Genomic DNA, 20,758 nt, shown 5'->3' with positions numbered 1-20,758 from the left:
GAATGCAGTGTGCCTAGCAGCCCTGTACGAACAACCAGCAGGAATCTCTTTGGATCACACAGCCCTATTCCCCACCCTGAACGCCAATTTATGCACTAATGGCAGCTATTTCCATGAAATTTAAATGTCAACACAATGCACTGTGTAAGAAAAGAAACTGATTCAAAAAGTGGGCAGCATTTGATACAAAATTTAAAGACAATTTCTGTCCATTTATCTTGAAGATTATTAAAAGCCTTAATGTGACTTCTGTAATATTGCTGATTAGGTACAAAAATGAGATAGTGCTTCATTAATGAATCCATTTATTCCATTAACGTTATACGGCTCTGATATACCATGATTTTTCAGTTAAAAATGAATACTAAGTAGTGGAACTGATTGCACTGAAGTAATTGAGCACTGACTGATGATGCAAATCAATATTATGAATTTTTCCGCCTTAATTTCACATTCTTGTAAACAACATATTTCCTGCTATCCTTGAGATTTAATTAGCAAATGAGATATTTATAATATTAAAGACTAATTCATCTGCATACATATGTCAGAAAGAAAAGAGTCTGGCAATTTAACTATGTGCATAGCAATAGGAATAATATTTAGCCTGCATCTGACTGGCTCAGAAGGCTAATACCCAACAGTTTCGGGCTTTCGCATGTTATTTATATAAGGACAAGTCTTGATCACTTTCAGCACAATTCATGATTTCATTGGGAGAAAGACAAGCAGGATCTAACCTACTAAGGATAAAATACAGAAGAGAACACTAGAAAACAGAGTTTCAAATTTGGGAACCAGTCTGCTCCTTTAGTCATCAGGAACAGGATTGGGCTCTACACATAATAGATTTCTGTATAATCCAATTGAAACATGTCAGCAACCTCAAATTCCTTAGAGTATGTAACTCATTATGAGTTATATAAATCAAGATGACTTTACATAAGACTCTTGCTAAAAACATTAAGCAAGGATTCAATTTTTTAAAAAATTCTAATATTTTCATAACTAAAAATAAGTCCAAGTTACAAATCCATGAAGTTCGGCAGAAGCAAAGGGGAAAATTGAGCCAATATGCCAAACATGCTTCTCACAGGAATACTACAAAATGTATTTTCCCATTGAATTCAATGGGAAAAGTTATGCAGGTTTCCAGGTCTGCGGAGTGTCTTCATGTGTGAACGTGGATTCATCAGTATAACAGCACCTAGATATCTCAACTACATTCAGGTCTTCTTTGTGTTAGGTATTGTACATACATATAAGAAACTGTAAGCTCTTTAGGATATGCACTATCAAAAAAGACACAAACAGTAAAAAAAAAAAATTTCATAGTATCCTTATTTTACACCCTTAGAACGCAACAATTGCTTCAACTTCATTCCTCTCAGTGCAATCGGACATCAGCACACAACATCATTATTCTATTTTCAGAAGAGAAAGAGGCAAACTAGCCCTCCTCCAGGCTCAGCCTCAGGTCTTTGCAGCATCTCTGCAAAATAATTTGAGCCGCTCTAAAGTCACGGAACCAAAAGACATAGGCTTTATGAGCATCTAAGGCACCAGGGATCCACAATGGGGGGGAGGGGAGGAGGAGGAGGAGACTGAAAATAAGTTGCGGTTGTTAGGGAAAAAATAAATAAAATTGAAAAAAAATCATGACCAGCACCTGGTTGAAATTTTAGTCACTATTTTTGCAACAAAAATTCATAATTTACTTCATACAGGAAAGCTATGAATAGCATTCACGTTAAAGCCTGCAAAAATCAAGGGACTGAAGCAGGCAGCTTCAAAGGCCTACACTTCCTATCTCTCAGTCTTTCACAGTTTCTCACAATTTTCTCACAATTTTAACTTAAAAAGGAACGTATCCCAAGCCTGTAACTGAGCAAGTTTATTGAACCACATTAATATTTTCCTGAAGGCAATTGGCTGATTAATATTAATCTATTCTACTCTATCCTATTCCCAACTACACACCACAATATTTTCCCCCACATCAGAACTTATGAAGATTAGTGTTATTTAAAAAGACTGAAAAAAGAATTAAAGAGTTGCAAATCAAATGTTCTTTGGCCAGGGTATGGACCAGATGACCTAATTTTTTAAATTTTTGAAAAACTATGAAATAGATACCGTATTATAAAAAGACAAGAGTAACTGACCAATGCTAATTCACAAAATTAGAGACCCTCTGATCTGGTCTCTATAGTGGTTAAACTTGCAGTAATTATTTACAGTCAGGACCTGAACCACTTAACTGGGAGGCAAGACATGTTCAATTGTTAAAAAGAGACCCTTCCAAAGCCTGTCCAGTAGGAAATCAAAGCAACGATTCTTTTAAAGAAAATTACTCAAAATTTCAACTACAAACTGTATACCACTTATTTTAGACAAAATTGTTAGAAATAGCACATCATCTCTCCTGAACAACGTTACGGTCTCCCACCCTCATCTCATCAATGGGAAAATGGTTAGTAGCAAAGGTAAAATGCCAGATGTGAAGAAAAGTTTTTGTGGCATACTGGAGAAGGCAGGCAAAATTAGGGTAAAAAACGTATTCATACTCTTAAAGTATCTTATAACAAAGGTACTCAGAACACTTTACATAAACACTTTTCAAACTTCACAGTACTCCATGAGGTAGTTTAGTTTAGTTTACGGAGTAGGATGCTGAAAACATGGTGAAGTCACAAGTCATACGACAATAAAATGACAGTGCCTGGAATAGAATCCTGAAGTCTGACTCCTGTCTTGTGCTTTTAGATGAACACCCAAAGGTAATAAAACTCTACAAATATATAACAAAATGGAAAAGGTCTAGACATTCTGCAATTCAAGGCCCAGTACGCCACAATGTATTAGTAATAAGCCAGGAAAAAAGTTGTAAGAGAATATAGAGGGGAACCAAAAAAAAAAAAAAAAAAAGCCAAACCTATTCAAAGGGACACAAAATGTTTAAATGAAACTCTTACATTCATTTTAATCAGAAGAATTTGTACCCAGACAGACAGAAGCAGCAGAGCTCCAGGTTTCTACCCCCTTTCAGCTAAGAATTAAAAACACCAACATCACCACAAGGAAAGACCCTATGCACACAAGTATCTTCAAAAACATATTTTTAGGCCTGTAAAGGTCTCTCTCTCTCAAACCCATGACATTTTGCTGAAGTTTTTTTATGGTATATTCTACTATATTACAAGCCAAATCCTGCCCTCTATGACAAAGTTGCTCCTCTATCTTGGCGGGTCCTGCGCTTATTGGCGGATTTTCTTGCCTCAGAGATTCACCATGTGGGTTGGGGAACAGCCCAGAGACCTTCCCCTCTGGAAGAACCCACAGTCCAGGTCAATTGGGAGGTTTGGGGGGAACCCGGGCCCGCCCTCTACTCCGGGTTCCAGCCCAGGGCCCTGTGGACTGCAGCTGTCTATAGTGCCTCCTGTAACAGCTGCATGACAGCTACAACTCCCTGGGCTACGTCCCCATGGCCTCCTCCAAACACCTTCCTTATTCTCACCACAGGACCTCCCTCCTGATGTCTGATAACGCTTGTGCTCCTCAGTCCTCCAGCAGCACACCCTCTCACTCTCAGCTCCTTACACCTCTTGCTCCCAGCTCCTCACACTTACACCACAAACTGAAGTGAGCTCCTTTTTAAAACCCGGGTGCCCTGATTAGCCTGCCTTAATTGATTCTAGCAGCTTCTTCTTAATTGGCTCCATGTGTCCTAATTAGCCTGCCTGCCTTAACTGGTTGTAGCAGGTTCCTGATTACTCTAGTGCAGCCCCTACTCTGGTCACTCAGGAACAGAAAACTACTCCAGTGACCAGTATATTTGCCCTCTACCAGACTCCTGTACCCCACTGCTCTGGGTCTGTCACACCTCTTACAGAAAAACCCCCAAAGGAAAGCAAAATAATTTAGTAAACCCTGAGAGTTCAAACTGGTGCAGCTGGAGATAGTGTCTGAAGGAGTTCCTTTCCTGAAGAGGGATTGGGATGAAGCCCATTGACTTCAAACCCTCTGCTATTCCAATGAATCATTGGGAAGCATCAAGGATTTTGGAACAACTAAATGGAGGACCAAGAAATCCACACATTACTCCCTAGACTTCTTCCTACTGGCAGCACAGCAGGCCTACTCCCACTGCCTCTCACCCACACTGTAAGACTACCATATCACCCTCAAGGCATGGAGGGTCAACAGCAAGGGCCAGGTACTTGTGATATTTAGGCCCCAGTTCAACGCATTTAAGCATGTGCTGAACAGAGGCTGGATTTCAACAAAGGACTTAACTTCAAGCACATGTTTAATCATGGTGCTTAATAATGCTTTGCTTCATCAGGGTGTAAACTATGCCAGACTCAGCTTTAACTTTAAACTAACCTGGAATAACGTGCATGTCAAAGTGTATCCCCCTGCTCTGCCCCAAGCCTGGCCAAGTCTTCCAAAGCACAATTAGCCAAAAATGTGTGCTTTTGCACAATGTGTGCTTTTGCACAACTCTCACAATTTTGAGAGTTAATGACATTTTCACGTATCTTTCTCTAGAAGTGGAGTTGACCATTTGGACTCTATAGCTTAGTTCTGAGCTTGTGTTTTGTAGTTTTGAGTTAAGTTCATAACATTATCATACTGGATTTTACACAACTCCACAGTGCCTCAGACAACTAACAATTAAAAATTCAGTAAGAACACTGTACATGCACCAGCACATATTTTTCATCACTTGACTTTCTTGGTCTGTCCAAACTTAGCAAAATGAATGTTGATCATTAAAAACCTGCCTCTTATGAAATCTGAAATTTCAGAGCTCCGTTCATAGAAGTATAGCTAATTGTTTTTTTAAGCTTCATTAGTATTTATCTAATTCTAAAGCCTCCAGTTTCCAACAACAAAAAAGTCACATATGGGTTAAGGTTAACCCATGAGTCCATGGAAACTATTCAGAAAGTTTGAGCAAGTGAAAAGATACTTCCATCCAACAATGAAGCTTATGTGTATGTGTATGTGTATATATATATATATATATATATATATATATATATATACACACATATACATATACATATACATATACACACACACACACACCATTTTGGTCATCCAGACATTTGGGACATATTTTACACATGTGAATTATGAGAGAATATTTTTATTTAAATTTTTTGTTTGCACTGGTATTTATAAATTGACTAAAAATAGAGATAAAATAAAAGTTATAGAATTTAAGTTTAACTCTATTGAGCTTCTGGACTTCGGGAAATTTCAGCTGTGATTTGCACCAGGAGAAAGAACAGAGAGGGCTTACACTTTGCAGAACTTCCTTCCAAAACACAATATTGTGTAGTTTAGTGAACACTGAAGAAGTATATTTTTGGTATATTGACTAGTATGGTAAGTAAACGGTATATAGAAAAACAAGCTCTCTTGTACAATCCACTTGCATCCATATAAAAGTTTGTGCATTCCATTTATTTGTTTAGAACATAAAATGTCTGAAGTTTTCCGTTCCAAATTGTTTCATGTTTCCCAACATTAGTAAGTCAATTTCTTTGTACTGGATAATGTTGTTTCTGTATACTATTAAGTTACCATTAGTTCATGCTCTATTGTCCAGTGTTGTTCTCCTTGAACACAGTGTATATATTCTTAATAATTAAGTGGCCTCACTTTCTTTGAAGAGTCATTCATCCATTTTAATATTTGATAGTTGTGTAAAAGTGGGTAAAGTCTAATTCTTTGACACTGTCACGCTTGGCAGTCCCATTTGTAACAACAGGGGCCTCCCAAAAGGAAGGTTTGCATCAGTGCAAGTCCTAGTTATTTCATTCTGCTAAAACAAAAAGTTAGGCAATACCGTTATGAAGGAAAAAGCTTTGATAAGAATGACAAGGAGAATTACCTGGCTCAGGGTTGGTATAATTTGTGTTGGAACCTGTTATGAGTTTAAAGGATTTGAAAATGGAAATAGTATCTGGTTGCCAAATATTTCCATTTCAGCTACACAGTCTCAGAAATTTTCTATGGGAGTTTGTTTTTTGTTTTGTTTTTTTTAAAAGAAACCTTACAAGGTGCCATTAAAACTTATCCTGTGCTATTTTATATATAAAATATACCTTTGTAGCAAACATATACATACATACATACATAACAATTATTCCGTACATGATCATTTTAAGTTTCTTTCTTGGTATATCGTGACAGGAACTGCGTTCTAACAAAGTTAATCAGCTTGGTCTCTGTGAAAAATACAGTGATAAGTGTTGCTGCAAAGCACAGAGCTCCCACAGTGATGTGAATCAGCCTCGCCAACCAGCCTTTATCACAGCACAAGAATACCTACAAAGAAAACAAAGTAAGCAAGCAGTTGTAGAAAGATTACTGGTAGAGAGGTAGATGCTCTGCATCAATGACAAGTAGGCTCTAATACTTCTCTTGACCACAATAGCGGTACTACTGAGGTGGTCATCAGGCTGCCAGTCTCAGGCAAAGCAATCAGATAGATTTGGCTAGTGTAATTTGAACCTACAAAATATTATAGCTAATATTGGCCATATTAATATTTTTATAATACAATTTCTATGAAAATAAATAAGCATTTGGTATATACCTGATCATTGTAGAAGTTATATGCAGTAATATATCATTCATTATGCACACACAAAGTTAATTGATATACTTAGGAAAGCTATTTTCTTGTTATGCATTGAGATTAAGGCTACACATCATTCCTTCATTTCTGCAACCATATATCCACCTATGTTTAAAAGACGAGCGTATTGGAAATCTGGGAAAACAACAAAACAGTTACCTACTTTTCGTTATTCTTCGAGATGTGTTGCTCATGTCAATTCCATTCTAGGTGTGTGCGTGCCCACATGCACAGTCATCGGAGATTTTTGCCATAGGGTTGGCTGTGGCACCCCCTTGAGTCCTACGCTCATGCGTTGGCACATCAGCCACCGCCAGCCCTATGCCTTCTCGGTTCCTTCTTGCCGACAACTCTAACAGAGGGGCAGGAGGATGGGTAATGGAATGGACATGAGCAACACAGCTCAAAGAACACCAGATACGAAAGGTAGGTAACAGTTTTTTCTTTGAGTGCTTGCTCATGTTGACTCCATTCTAAGGGACTCATAATCAGTATCTATGGAGGTGGACTTGGAGTTCATGGTGGTACAGCTTGCAATACTGGTCTACCAAAGCCAGCATCTTAACAGGCAGTAATCCAAGATGAGATTCTCTGGGCCAACACTGGACAACCTTTCATCCTGTTGGCAACTGCGACGAATAACGGTGGTGACTTATGAAAAGGCTTGGTCCTCTCCATGTAGAAGGCTAGCTCCTTCTGATGTCCAGAAAGTGCAACCTGTGCTTCCTCCTCCGACTTATGAGGTTTAGGGAAGAAGACAGGTAAGAATATATCCTGAGTCATATGAAACTACAGAACAACCTTGCGTTGGAAGGCCACACGCGGTCACAGTTGGACCTTTGTCCTTGTAAACACCATGTAAGGCAGCTCCGAGGTAAGGGCCCTAATCTCGGAGACCCTGTGGGGAGATGTAAATCACCAAGAAAGCAACCTTTCAGGAGAGGAGGGAGCTCCCGTGATCTGCAACAGCACAAGATTTAGGTCCAACGGAGGAATGGGGCCCTACTGATGTGAGGGCCCTTGAGGAACCTGGCAGTCATGTCATGGGTGAAAACCAACCTGCTCTCGAGCGGAGGGCCAAAGGCCAAAATAGCAGCCAAGTGGACCTTAACAGATGAAAGAGAGAGACCCTGGAATTTAAGATGCAGGAAGTAATCCAGGATTAACTGCCGAGAGCGGCCCTCTCGGGTGGAATATGTTTATCTGAAGTACAGCATGTAAACCATTTCCATTTGGCCAGGCAGATTGCTCTGGTAGCAGGACCTGTTGGACACTGGCCGAGCACAGCCGCTCATCTGCATTCAACATGCAGCAGCCAGGCCATCAGGTGCAGTGCCATCAGGTTCAAATGTAACAGCCTGCCATGGTTCTGAGACAAAAGGGCCAGCTGGAGCAGTAGCTGTAACGGGGCAGCCACCAAGAGGTCCAACAACATGCCAAACCAGTGCTTGCACGGCCAAGATGGCGCTATGAGGATCAACTTTCCATCTATCCTGCTTGATCTTCATGAGGACTCTAGATTAACGGCACTGGAGGGAAGGCGTACATCACAGGGAACATCTGTCGGTCCCCCGAAATGAACAGAATGTATGACACTTTCTGTTGTGCCTGGATGCAAAACAAGTCCACCTGGGGAGTCCCCCACCTTTGGAAAATAATGCTGACCATCTCCCGATGGAGCAACAACACATGGCAAAACGAGAGGGTCCTGCTGAGGTGATCTGCCAAAGTTTCTCGTCCCGGGGAGGTGTGCAGCCACGAGATGAATGGCGGGCTGAACATGGATGTTCCAGACCCTTAGGGCTTCTTGGCAAAGAGCTGAGGACCAGGCTCCGCCTTGCTTGTTGATATAGAACATAGCAGCAGTATTGCCCGTCAGGACCTGAACCACCTTGCCTTTTATATGAGGCAGAAAAGCTTGACAGGCCAAACATAATGCTTTGAGCTCCCTGACATTTGTATGTAAGGAGCAATCGCACTCAACCAATGACCTTGCATGCCCACCCCAGATCCGAAGTATCAGAGAACAGGGTAACTGATGGGGCCACGAAGGGGACTCGCCTCCAACACTGATGCAGGGGTCCAACCACCAAGCGAGCAACAACAGGATGCGGTCCAGAACCTTGACTACCCAATCTATGTTGTGTCTGTTGGGGACACAGACCGACGCCAGCCGCGCCTGTAGGGGCCTGAGATGGAGTCGTGCATACCGGACCACCACAAGGCCCAACAGCCTCAAGTACATATGAGCAGTGATGAGTGGGTGGTCTTGCATATGTGAGATTAGGTCTGACATAGCACAGAATCAGGTTTTGGGGATGAAAAGAAAGGAAAGGAACACTTTCTGTTTGATTCCACGGCCCAAGTAGGGTCAAGGACCACTCCTATGGACTCTATGCACTGCATTGGCACTAACATCTGTTTTTTTTCTCATTTATCAATAGACCTAGATCGTGACATGTGGAGCAAACCAGATCAAGGTGCTGCCACACCTGATGCCAAGACTGGCCCTTGATCAGCCAGTCATCGAGGCATAGGTAAATTTGAACACCCGGACTCCAAGGTAAGCGGCCACTGGCACCATGCACTTCGTAAATACTCTTGGGGCTGATGAGAGACCAAAGGGCAGTGCCGTGAATTGGAAATGGTGCTGGCCCAATACAAAACAGAGGAACTGTCTGTGTCCTGGGAAAATGGAAATATGTTGTTCAAGTACAGGGCGGTGTACCGGATCCAGGGAAGGGATGATGGAGGCCACGGAGGCCATGCAAAATTTCAACTTCTTGAGATGCTTGCTGAGGTGAGGCAGGTCCAGGATGAGTCTTGGGCCCCCTTTTGCTTTCAGGATTAGGAAAATATCGTGAGTAGAATCCTTTTCCCTTCATATCCCAAGGGACCTCCTCCACCGGTCCCAGCATTAGGAGGTTTTCCTACCTGCTGAGCGAGGAGTTGCTCGTGAGAAGGGTCCCTAAAGAGAGACAGGGCGGGGGGGGGGCAGCAGTCGAGAACTGTAGGGTGTAGCCCAAGGATACTGTGTTGAGCAGCCAACAGTCAGATGCCATTCGTGACCATGTCAACTGAAAGGGGCACAGGCGGGTGAGGAAAGAACAGGGGAGTGGATCCAGGTACTTGATTGGGGCGCCATCCTAGGTCGCACCTTCAAAATGCCTGTCTCTGGGCCCCGTGTGTTTCAAAGGGCCAGGTTGAGCCTGGGCAATAGAGATCTGTGCTAAGGTGATTGTAGGCAGGAGGCTGGCTGGTACCAGGAGTGTGGGGACTTGTGCCTCGGTTCCAGTGATCCGTGTCTCATGGAAGGAGAGCGCGGCACCGGGAACCTGGACCTTCTAGCTGGTGACCTATGTTGCAGGACTGGTGTCCTAGGTTATGGGGACGGGGGCAAAGTCTGTGATCCGGGGACCAATGGTGCTCCCCTGCCCTTTGGGAAGGTTCCAAGATTGGCTTGCCATTGGGCTGTGGGGCCTTAGTCACTTCCAGCACCTGGCACAGCATTCGTGATACCGGTAAGCCCACCAGGTCTTTGGCCACTTGGGCTCTCTCAGATGATGATGGTCCCCTAGAAGCCAGGATCCCCTACCGCTCCTGGGAGTCAGATCCTTGGCTGGGGTAAGGGGTCTGACCATAGCGGTTCTCCCCTGTAGCTCTGGGGCGGGCACACGGCCTGAACTAGGTCCTTTGCCCAGAGCCCCCTTCCCCTCCTTGGACAGTGCCAGGGAGCCCTTTTTCTTCAGACACTTCTTGGGCACTGGCGAGGGGGATCAATGCCGGGAGAATCCCAGTGCCAGCAGTGCCACTACACCAATGCCGAGGTGCTACAAGCGAAATCCGGTCAGGCGGACTCTGATGCCAGGTGCTCTCAAGTGGATGTCCCTCTCCTTTTGGGTTCTGGGACGAAAGTTTTTGCAAATCCTGCACTTATTCTTTATATGGGATTCCCCCAAGCACTTCAAACAGCTGCTGTGAGGAACACTGAGAGGCAAGGGCCTGTTGCACAACGAACGCAGCTCCAGGGTAATGTTCCAGCTGGGACTCTAACCACTAAACTAACACTTACTTAAAAACATACCTACAAACTATTTAGAAAGGGAATAACAATGGGCTGTTAAGAACCGCTAATGCTCTTGCTATGCAAGATAAGGTGCTCTGACCAACCGTCATGGGCAGTAAGAAAGAACTGAGAGGGAGCAGGGCTGGCGGTGCCTGATGTACCAACGCATGAGCATGACACTCAAGGGGGCACCACAGCCAACCCTATGGTCGGCAAAAATCTCTGATGACTGTGCACATGGGCGAGCACACACCTAGAATGAAATCGACATGAGCAAGCACTTGAAGAAGAATCTCCCTTTCCAATACAATCTCTAGTTTCTACCCCTCAGAGCCATGGAATATTCGACTTAATTCATGTAATCGTTACCACAGAAAATCTGCAGCAGGTGCAGGACTGAACCATGCCCATCTTCTACCCTAGGTAGGTGTGAATGGGAGAGGAATGCCACGTAGTGGGGAGGGGATGCCAGGGAGCAGGGGGGGAAAAAGAGGGAACATTTTTGTGGCAAGTTATTTTTTTATTGATTGCTGTTTGAAGCTTTTCGGAGATTGGAGATATTGAAAGAAGATCCATGAAGACTGATTAGTAGGCAGAGAACAGATGGTATGGTAAAAAATAGCATTATTCATTAATCTGTCAGACCCCGGCCACGTGGCATTGATAGATATTCTATATACACATACTCACTCCACAATGTATGGTAATACCCATGTGATAAATTGCATTTATCATCATGCACCTTTGTCTCATATATATATATATATATATACACAATATAATCAGCCTTGCAAAATTGTAATAACATTTTATTAGCCTATGCTCATAATCTACTTGCATGCCCTTTAGTGAGATTCTGATAATGAAAAAACTAATTATATTTTCTAATTACTTGATATGAGCAGACTTTTACAAGAATTATAGTGAAATCTGAAAAACACACTCACCTCTGAAAAAACAGTTACTACTCCACTAATAATATAAACAAAAATTAGTGATGGTGAGAGTAGCAGCCCTTTCAAAGGTCTGTAAGAGCTCTCTTTGAAGTAATTGTTGATGTAGTGAATGCTGTGTGCTATTCGAATACTCATATTGAAGCAGTTTGCAAGGATAAAGCCTACACTGCCTTGCCACTGAGTCAAGAAATAAGAGACGCACAAGAATGTGAAGGACAAGGCCAGCATAACAAAATTGAACCTAAAGGAAAAAAGAGAAACAAGTTAAACAATGTATGCAGTGAAAATATTTATCCATTAACACCTACGTCAGCAAGAGTCCCACAATTTTTTACCCTAAAAGAAGAAACCAAATTATGGTTAATTTTGAACATAAACAGTAGGGTAGGGATCAAATTAAGATGTGCTAATAAAGAAGGCTTATTGAAGGGTGTGGAGGAAAACAAAGAAAGAGCCACATTAAGTGTGAGATTTTTATTTTTAACAGTGAACCATACATTTCTGATTTCTCTTACCAGATTTGACAGACTAATTAAGCTTGCAAAATCTGAAGATTTCTACGTGATATTAAAAATTCTTAAACAAGAAGGCACATTCATAAACTTCTGTAAACCTTGGTTAAAAAATTTACTTCACTTACAAATCAGCACTTTGAAAAGATCATGCAAGTCAGATGGTTCAGTCTAAAAATCTCTGTGTATGAAAAGCAAGAGTGGAAAAGTCTTGTAACAGGGAGTTGTTGCACACTGCTGAATAAAGGGCTGTTGCTAGTTTTAGCAAGGCCAGCAGTGTCTTAGCCTTTATAAACAGAACAGAACAAGATTCTGATTAAAAAAAAAAACAAAGCCAGATGGTCATTAAAACTTAATATATGAAGTGGATAGTTATAGCCTACTTAATTTCTGAGACTACATCGTTTTTTAAAATAGCCAGTATTGGGAAAGGGCTATAATCTAAATAAAAACATTTTTTGGCAAGCAATATTAATCTATTTTAATTTGAACTAAAGTGCAGTAGTGATGTTACACACACCCACCACTCTCTGCAGGTGTGTAACATCTGCTAATTTTCAGCAAGCACGCATGCATTGGAACAGTCTCCCAGATTGCTGGATATGTGGTTACTCCAACATGAAGTATACGTGCAATCAGTGTGCAGAGAGCTATACCAACCATTTTGCCCCTACAGAAACTTAGATGAAAATTCACTTCACTTGATCCAACTTCTATTTCTTTATAGTATCCATAGAAAAATATCCAGTTCATACATGATCATCCTGAATTGCAACAAGTTCATTAGTTCACAAAGTCACACCCATAATGACAGCTAAAATAGATGTGAACAAATAACTAATTCATAAAAATAGGGATTAATTCAACATTACAGCTAAAAGACTACAGTGAATAACTTAAAGGCAGCATTGGTACAGCTGATAATGACAAGTCCTGCTGTCTTCTATTAGATGAGCACTCTGCAGCTGTTGTATTTCCCAATTAAGCACAGATCACAAATCTACAGGCTTAAAATGCATGTTGTACATCTGACAAAAACTGCAAATTTAAAATGAGATGCAATTAATATAGCACTTTTTCAAATCAACAGAAAATTATTATACCGTAACAGCAATTATTCCGCCATAAGGTTGTGGTTAAAATGCAGTGTATGCTGCCATATTTTTATTGCTCTGCTCTTGATGCTCAGGAGTGAAATTCAGTTTGAAATTTGACATCTCAGTAAGATGCCTAGATTGCCAAAAAGACACGATAGGCATACAGTCTCACTAACGCAGGCAATTATCCCAACATGTTAAAAGTCAGCTTTAAAATCTAATTTTAAAGTTTCAATTTTGGGGATTATTTTGATGAAGTGAAATAAAAAGTTCACAGTTGGAAAATTAAACTTTTAATTAAATTGACATTTAAAATGGATCAGTGGCTCAGACATTCAAACCTGTAAAGTCTGATAATTTAATCTAATGAAGACTTTGGTCCAAACAGTATATATGTTTAAAATATAATGTGAAAATTGTCTCTGTGTCAAGTCACATGACATACAAACTTGTTTCCTCAAGGCAGGATGTTTGCCAATCCAAAAATAGTCTCATTAATATTCTTATATTATTGCACTATTTTGACAGTCCTCTTATATTGATAACCATTTCACTTTTAAAAACCCAATATGCCACAGAATTGGGGAAATTTGGCAGGGTGGATGGGGACAGACTAGGTTTTTCCATGAAAGAGTCCTTTGTCAAAAATTTGAAAAGACTTGAAGTTTAATGAGTCTTATGTACATTATTTAATAAGACAGCTATTTCATGATGTATTGTAAAATTCCTGGACCTAATTAATTGATATATTGCCGAATACACAATCTTCTGTGCTGGCAAATATTTATGTTCACTTGCCTAAAATTAATAAGGTAATAAGACATGCTGTACAATACAGTATTTAGCACTTATATTTTTTTCTTTAAAGGAGAGTCAAATCTATAATTGAGATTGGCAAATTCTTTATAGTCAAACCCTCTCCTTGAAAAAGTTTGGAATCAAAAAAATGTTTGTAGCACCACTTAACAGTGACCAAAGTCATAAGCATTATGCATCAACCCTTCTCCCTGTCAACAAAAGCAGCCTCTTCTACACATCAGCACAGATTTCAGAAAAATAGGAAATAATTAGCAATTAAAACAGTCAAGGAAATATTAGACTATATAGACAGGAATTTCATTCATTCAGAAAAATACCTGAGATGGAATATTTTTATAACTGAAATTTATCATTATTTTCTTCCATTTCATACTTTGACCAGATATGCATTCTGTGCATATAACGTTAAAACTTATACGTGCCCAAGATTATCCATTTAATCTATATTTAGACTGCTAAATAAGTAGCCTGTTTTTCAGCAGTGCTGAGGAGCTATGTACACCCTTTAACCTCAAAGGGAGGAGTGGGTGCTGGCTGCAAAGCGTAAATAAAGTCACTTACCCAAACACCTATATATGGATTTAGGTATGTAATCTTGGAACCAGAGTCTGAACATTTTGACCATATTTATATTAGTTGAGACTGTATCGCTACTTTAGGACTGGCACTGAAGATGGGAAATTCAAAACTGAAGCTTAAGTGGTGAAACAACAGTATGTAAAAAGGAACCTGAATTTCCAAAGTATTCCTCCCCCCGCATATCCCTCCCTCTAGGTACAGATGCACTGTAGAGTCGACCTGCAGTAAATTTGTTTTTCAGGAACACTTTAGGGGCTATTAATGGATCCACAAGCCTTCTTGCCTACCTGTCTACCTCCTCTTTGCACATAGAAGCAAATGTAAAACATTCTGTTACTCCATTGACAGCAAGAAGCAGGACATATAAAGAATAGCAGCGCAGGAGACTGGGACCTAAAAAATAGTAAAACAATAAATGAACCAATATTCCTATACTGAAGGCTCATGTATATACTTCTCTTATCTACTGGTACTCAAAGATCAATCCTTCAAATGTTTTCAAGGATGATTTTACCATTACAGCTACTTTTAAATTCAAATTCAATCTGTAATCTAAATTACACAGGCATGTTCCTATCAATACCACTATAAGACAATGAGTAGACTAAACAAAAAGCCAAGGACACCACTTGTAGCTCAGATCTTTTTTTCCCCATAGCCAAAAGGATATTTTAATAGTTGAGATTTCTTTAATAAAGATGAAAGCTTGTTAAATCCAGCATTGTCTATTGTAGAGGACTTGGGGAATAAGTCTGAGGTCAATCCTCAAGAGCTGGAAGCAAGTGAGAATATATATATACACCAGCCAGGATATACTGTCATAAGAAACAGATAGCAACTGTGCTACACTGGGAGTTACATTAATATTTTTAATGGGACATAGGTAATTTATAAATGAGTTAAAAATTCTACACTAGTTTTGGAAATTGGTTTAATGCCTTTTAAAAGATTCTCGTGTGAACTTGTAAAGGTGAGAAAATTACAAAATGGCAGCTAACATTTCAGTTTGTTCAGGTAGCAAAAAATTAATGCTGACAAATGAACTCGTCTCCCAAAAATGGACTTAATTGATCAGGGTTATGACACTGTGCACTCTCCCTCTGTCTCAGTTCTGAGGAGTAATTTCCTGAGCAGCCACGGTAGAGCACATTTCTTTGAGGTGAAGAGAAAGTCTTCAACTCTATGAAGATGCACATAAAGGCAATCAAAGTCAGGCTACAAGCACGCGAGAAAAAAGGGAAATGAAATAATTTAAAACAACTAATGGATACTCAAGGAAAATCAGGGTAGATACAAATACCAGTGTGTCACATTTAGGAATTCACTTTCGTAGGACCCAATCCTGTGAATATACTTGAGAGTGACTTAACGCACATGAGTAGTCCTCCTGAAGCGAAGAGGCTAATACCTTAAGTACAGTTAATGTTTGATAGATTGGGCCCACAGTGAGTAACACCCTTTTTCATTTCCCCTTAACGGACGCTAAATGTAAAGCAAATGATGCTAGCAAGGGGATAGAAAATGCTCTCTTGATAAAGAGGGCTAACTGCTGCTATTCTGTAACCACCACCCACTTTCAGAATTTTCATTTTCCTGAAATTAATAAAAATCTAAGCAGATTAGTAATAAAATATGTACTCAGAACAGATGTATTGACAACTGATGCAAGTCATGTTTCTTTATTGCTAAAAATTCTTCATAAAAACCAATGTGGGCTTCCAGACATGCATCTTAATCTGTCAAGAGCCCAAAGTTCTTGAGGAACAGGTGATAATATTTAAATGCTTATATTTATTGCTCATTCCTCTTTGACTGCATTTTGCACCATACTATCAAATTTCAGATTAAGGGACAACAGAAGCAACAGCAATTGTTACAAGCCTGTGTCCGACCAACCTCCTTAAAGATAAAAGTAACAAGGGTCTTCATGGAGCTACTATGTCTCTCAAATTAATTATCTTGAAACTGAATAAGGTAATTGCAACTTTCTCCCTGTTATTCAATTAGCGGTATTCAAAAGACAACGTTTCTCACTATAAAGCTCCTATATATTCCATGTAATAAATTGTGTTGTAAGGTTTTCCATTTTCCTTGTAATTTTTCAGGATTAAAGACATAAGTGTTTGTCAGTCAGAATATTAATATCCCATTGTGCACTGTCAGTGTCTCCATATTGAAGTGAAATGTCTCAGGATGGCTAGCCCTTTAATTGGAAATGCACCCAGCCTCAACTGACAGATCAGCTACCTCCCAACTGAGAGAGATCAGCTAGGGATCTCAGTTGGGAAGAGACCTGCCAGGAGTGGGGAGGCTCTGGCAGTAAACCCATGGGTAGTGTGGGGGAAGGAAAGTTACAGGAAGCAGGTTGGCACCTATATCAGGCACTGGGGGGTGACTCTCAAGCAATAGTGGCCAATAGATTGCTAACATGTAGGGAATCCATAGGCCCCTGCAGCAGATCCCAGATTAGGGGCAGGGACAATTGATGTGTTGATTTTGTGTTAGGTAGAAGAAAGCTAGGAGAAAAAGGACTTGTACCAGTCTCTAGGAGTAGTGTCAATTCGTCCAAGGCTAGGAAGAGAGGCCAACAGCCTATATAAATTAATTTTCCAGTTGTATGTTTTACCCTTTAACATGTAAAGCTGCACTGACAGTGTTAAACCACCAAAGGATCAATTTTATACCCAAATCACCCCCAGTGATTACTACTGAGACAGTGATTACTGTTTTGAATAATCTAACTGCTTTGAATAATACTTATGATTGCCACAGACCTGCATCATAATTTTATAGATTTACAAATAATGGTATGCTCGGTACAGAAGCAGTTTTCAAACAAATGTTTTTGCTAGTCTTAAAAAAAATAAAAATTAAAAAAAATGCCACACACATGACAAACGCACCCCTCTTTGTATTGTTAACAACTCTGGCATTTTTATCACGAGTGTCATAATACTTAGCGTTTTCCTCAACCGTTGGCTCCTGGAATCATGTAATTAAGCAAGCATCTCAGCTTTTCATGTTTAAAAATAAGTAAGTTTGTAGCCCTCATGATTACAAAGAAAGGTTTAAGAACATGACCCTAAAGATTCAGAAGCTTGAAAACCAATAAAAAGAACCCACAATATATTTTTTATTGGGACTGGAGAGGCCTGACTTATGATTATTGATCTCTTGGGGTTGGTAATACTGCATTATGGAATAACCAAACGCACACTATCTTTTAAAGTAACTTTCAACAATGGGAAATCTTGAAAAAAAATATGTGATCACTAATTAAACTCTCCAGCAGATTAAAACTGAAGATAACTACACCTCTACCCCGATATAACGCGACCCGATATAACATGAATTCAGATATAACGCGGTAAAGCAGCGCTCCAGGGGGGCAGGGCTGCGCGCTCCGGCGGATCAAAGCAAGTTCAATATAACACGGTTTCACCTATAACGCAGTAAGATTTTTTGGCTCCCGAGGAAAGCGTTATATCAGGGTAGAGGTGTACTTATATATAAAGAGCTTGAATACTAAAAACCAAATTCTGGACTCAAATAGACAAACTAACCTACAGGCCCTCCCTGGGAGCTGGATATACATGCATAAGGGAGGATTTTGGTTCTAAATCCCTGTCAAATGTGATTTGAAATGAAGGAGATCAAACCCCACAACAATAGGTTATAATGGAAATCTACAGCTGCACTGATGTGCAGCACCCACAAAATTGTATATAAAATGCATCTGTAACACCATTCTCGTAAAGATATTATAAATATACCAGTTAATTGCTACATAAGTCTGAAAATACAACATATGGAACACCGCCCCCCCCAAAAGGATTACCCTGCAAAAAGAATAAAATAGAACCCTACAAATTATTAGCTTTAAATGTGTCTAGAGCCAAATGTAATTAGACCATTGCTTAGAAGCATTGTGTATCTTCCATAGCAGTTCTCAACAGCTACCTGGCAAGTTGGTTCCCTAGTGCCATTAAATTCTGAAATTAGATATGCATAACTGAACAAATGGATGCAGCGGATTATCCAAAGTGAGGTCAGTGCATGATACTGTAGACTGCAATACAGAAACTCCGTGGGATTTTAAGTACTTCCGTTTCTCATGCACAAGCAGACAGAAGTACTTTTCTACTTATCAGATAATTTTGCTCGACTGACAACATGTGTGATTTGTAAAATAACTCAATAAATCGCATCTTCTGTTCAGAACGATTTCTAAAACTGGCAAAAAGTGATTAGTTACCTGATCCTGAACTGAGCATTGAACCTCCATAAATATCCAGAGCCAATTGAGAATAGGCGTAGCCAAAAACTGTAATGCTCAGGCCTACCAGAAGAACGAGTTTTAACAGTGACTCCAACACTGCTGCAGCCATTGCAATATCATCCTGGGAAAAGAATTTCATGATCTACATGAATCAGAAGCTACAGAATTCTGCAGTTTATTTTGATGGACATTTTCACAAAGAATTACTTTAAAAAAAAGAACAGCATTTTTCTACTGCTTTAGAGAGATGGTAAAATATTCATTAAGTTTTGAGTTATCCTTATACATTCTGTGTACAAACATATGCACTTTCAATCTTAACATACCGGTCATTTACCTAGCGTTTTATATGTTCAAAGCTCTGTACACTACATTATGTCTCACTGAAATAGTGGTAAACTGATAAGGGCAAAGTATTTTCCTAAGGCCACAGTGATTGAGTGGCAGAGGCAGGATTTTTACTGCTGTGCAGGAAGACAGCATTTGCATACCAGAACAGTCTGTTAACTCTAGTGTCCCTTCCGTAGCATCGGCCTATACTAGATAGGTGACAGAAATGTGAAAATTTATAAGGCACTTGGCCAATTATACAATATGAACCATGAGAAAATATACATTTGTTACCCCATGCACCAATCAAATAATGCCCTGAAGCAAGAGATTTTATTAACCCTGTTTTATCATGTGTACCAACAAGTACTACTGAAAATAAAATATCTAATTATATTATTTGTAAACTCCAGAGGCTGAACTTTATGTTTTATGAAGTATTCCCTACATAGACTTGCATCTATAATTCACTTCCCTTGTTCTATTGTTATTTACCACCATGAAAAAGCAGTACAAGGCAGTTTTTACTATGCACTTCATAATCTCAAATAGCTCAGTTACAGTCTCATTTGATTAGTCTCTTTTCAAAACTGGGGGAAAAAAAACACTATTTTTTTAAGCATAGTAAGTGGAAATACGACTATATAGAGTTCCATATATTTTCAAAGCACTGCACAAAGTAACTAGGAGCGTTACTGTCAGTTAACCTAGAATAAGACAACCTGAATGGTGTGTGCGCGCAAGTGAGTAGAGTGAGGTTTATGTAAAACTATTTCGCAGTGTATTAACATTGAAGCTAACATTCTGGGAAATACCATACTATAGAGTTTTGTTCCCTTTATTCATTTTTACTTAGGGATGTAAGAGTGGCCATTCTGGGCCAGACCAATGGTCCATCTATCCCAGTATCCAATCTTCCCATAATGGCCAGTGCCAGATGCTTAAAAGGGAATGAACATAGCAGGGCTATAATTGAATGATCCATCCCCTTTCATCCAGTGCCAGCTTCTGAAACACCTAGAGCATGGGGTTGGCATTCCTGACCATAATAGCCATTGATGGACCTGTGCGGATGTCTGTGTTCTTACTTCTACAATCTTTGAGGAACACATTTTTGCAATGACTTTCCCACCCTTTCCCTTCCCCTAAATATTAAAGGAAAAACTTACTCCCTTTAGGAGCTAGTAGATTTTTATGATTAGTTCTTTATTTTAAAGCACAGTTCTATAGCAGATGTTTACTAATTTAGAATTACACTCAACCTACTTGTTTCTGTAGCTTTACATCCGTCCCTCTTTCCAGCACCTTAGCAAAGAAAATGTAAAAACTCTCCTCTATTGGCAAAAAGATAAATCTAGCCACCAGAGAACCAAGGTTATTCACTATGTCATACACACCTTAAACAAAACAAAAACAAAGAAATCATATATTAAATTTTATAAAATATTTTATTTTCAGCTTCCTA

General features: G+C 39.8%; 1 protein-coding gene across 1 annotated transcript in view; it reads right to left on the bottom strand.

The window, feature by feature from the left end:
* Nucleotides 1-5,139: 5,139 nt before the first annotated feature.
* RFT1 (RFT1 homolog) overlaps nt 5,140-20,758 on the bottom strand; it is a 37,044-nt gene continuing 21,425 nt past the window's right edge. The window contains exons 9-13 of the mRNA XM_054035421.1: nt 20,560-20,690; nt 18,940-19,084; nt 14,972-15,077; nt 11,669-11,918; nt 5,140-6,342 (exon numbers count right to left, since the gene is read on the bottom strand). Coding sequence (XP_053891396.1) covers nt 6,178-6,342; nt 11,669-11,918; nt 14,972-15,077; nt 18,940-19,084; nt 20,560-20,690 — 797 coding nt within the window. The 3' untranslated portion in view covers nt 5,140-6,177. The remainder of the gene's footprint in view (nt 6,343-11,668; nt 11,919-14,971; nt 15,078-18,939; nt 19,085-20,559; nt 20,691-20,758) is intronic.

The sequence above is a fragment of the Malaclemys terrapin genome, chromosome 7 (genome assembly GCF_027887155.1).
Source record: "Malaclemys terrapin pileata isolate rMalTer1 chromosome 7, rMalTer1.hap1, whole genome shotgun sequence".
NCBI classification, from domain to species: domain Eukaryota; kingdom Metazoa; phylum Chordata; order Testudines; family Emydidae; genus Malaclemys; species Malaclemys terrapin.
Note: the sequence above shows the minus strand (reverse complement) of the source record. Positions and strands in the feature narration are given on the sequence as shown.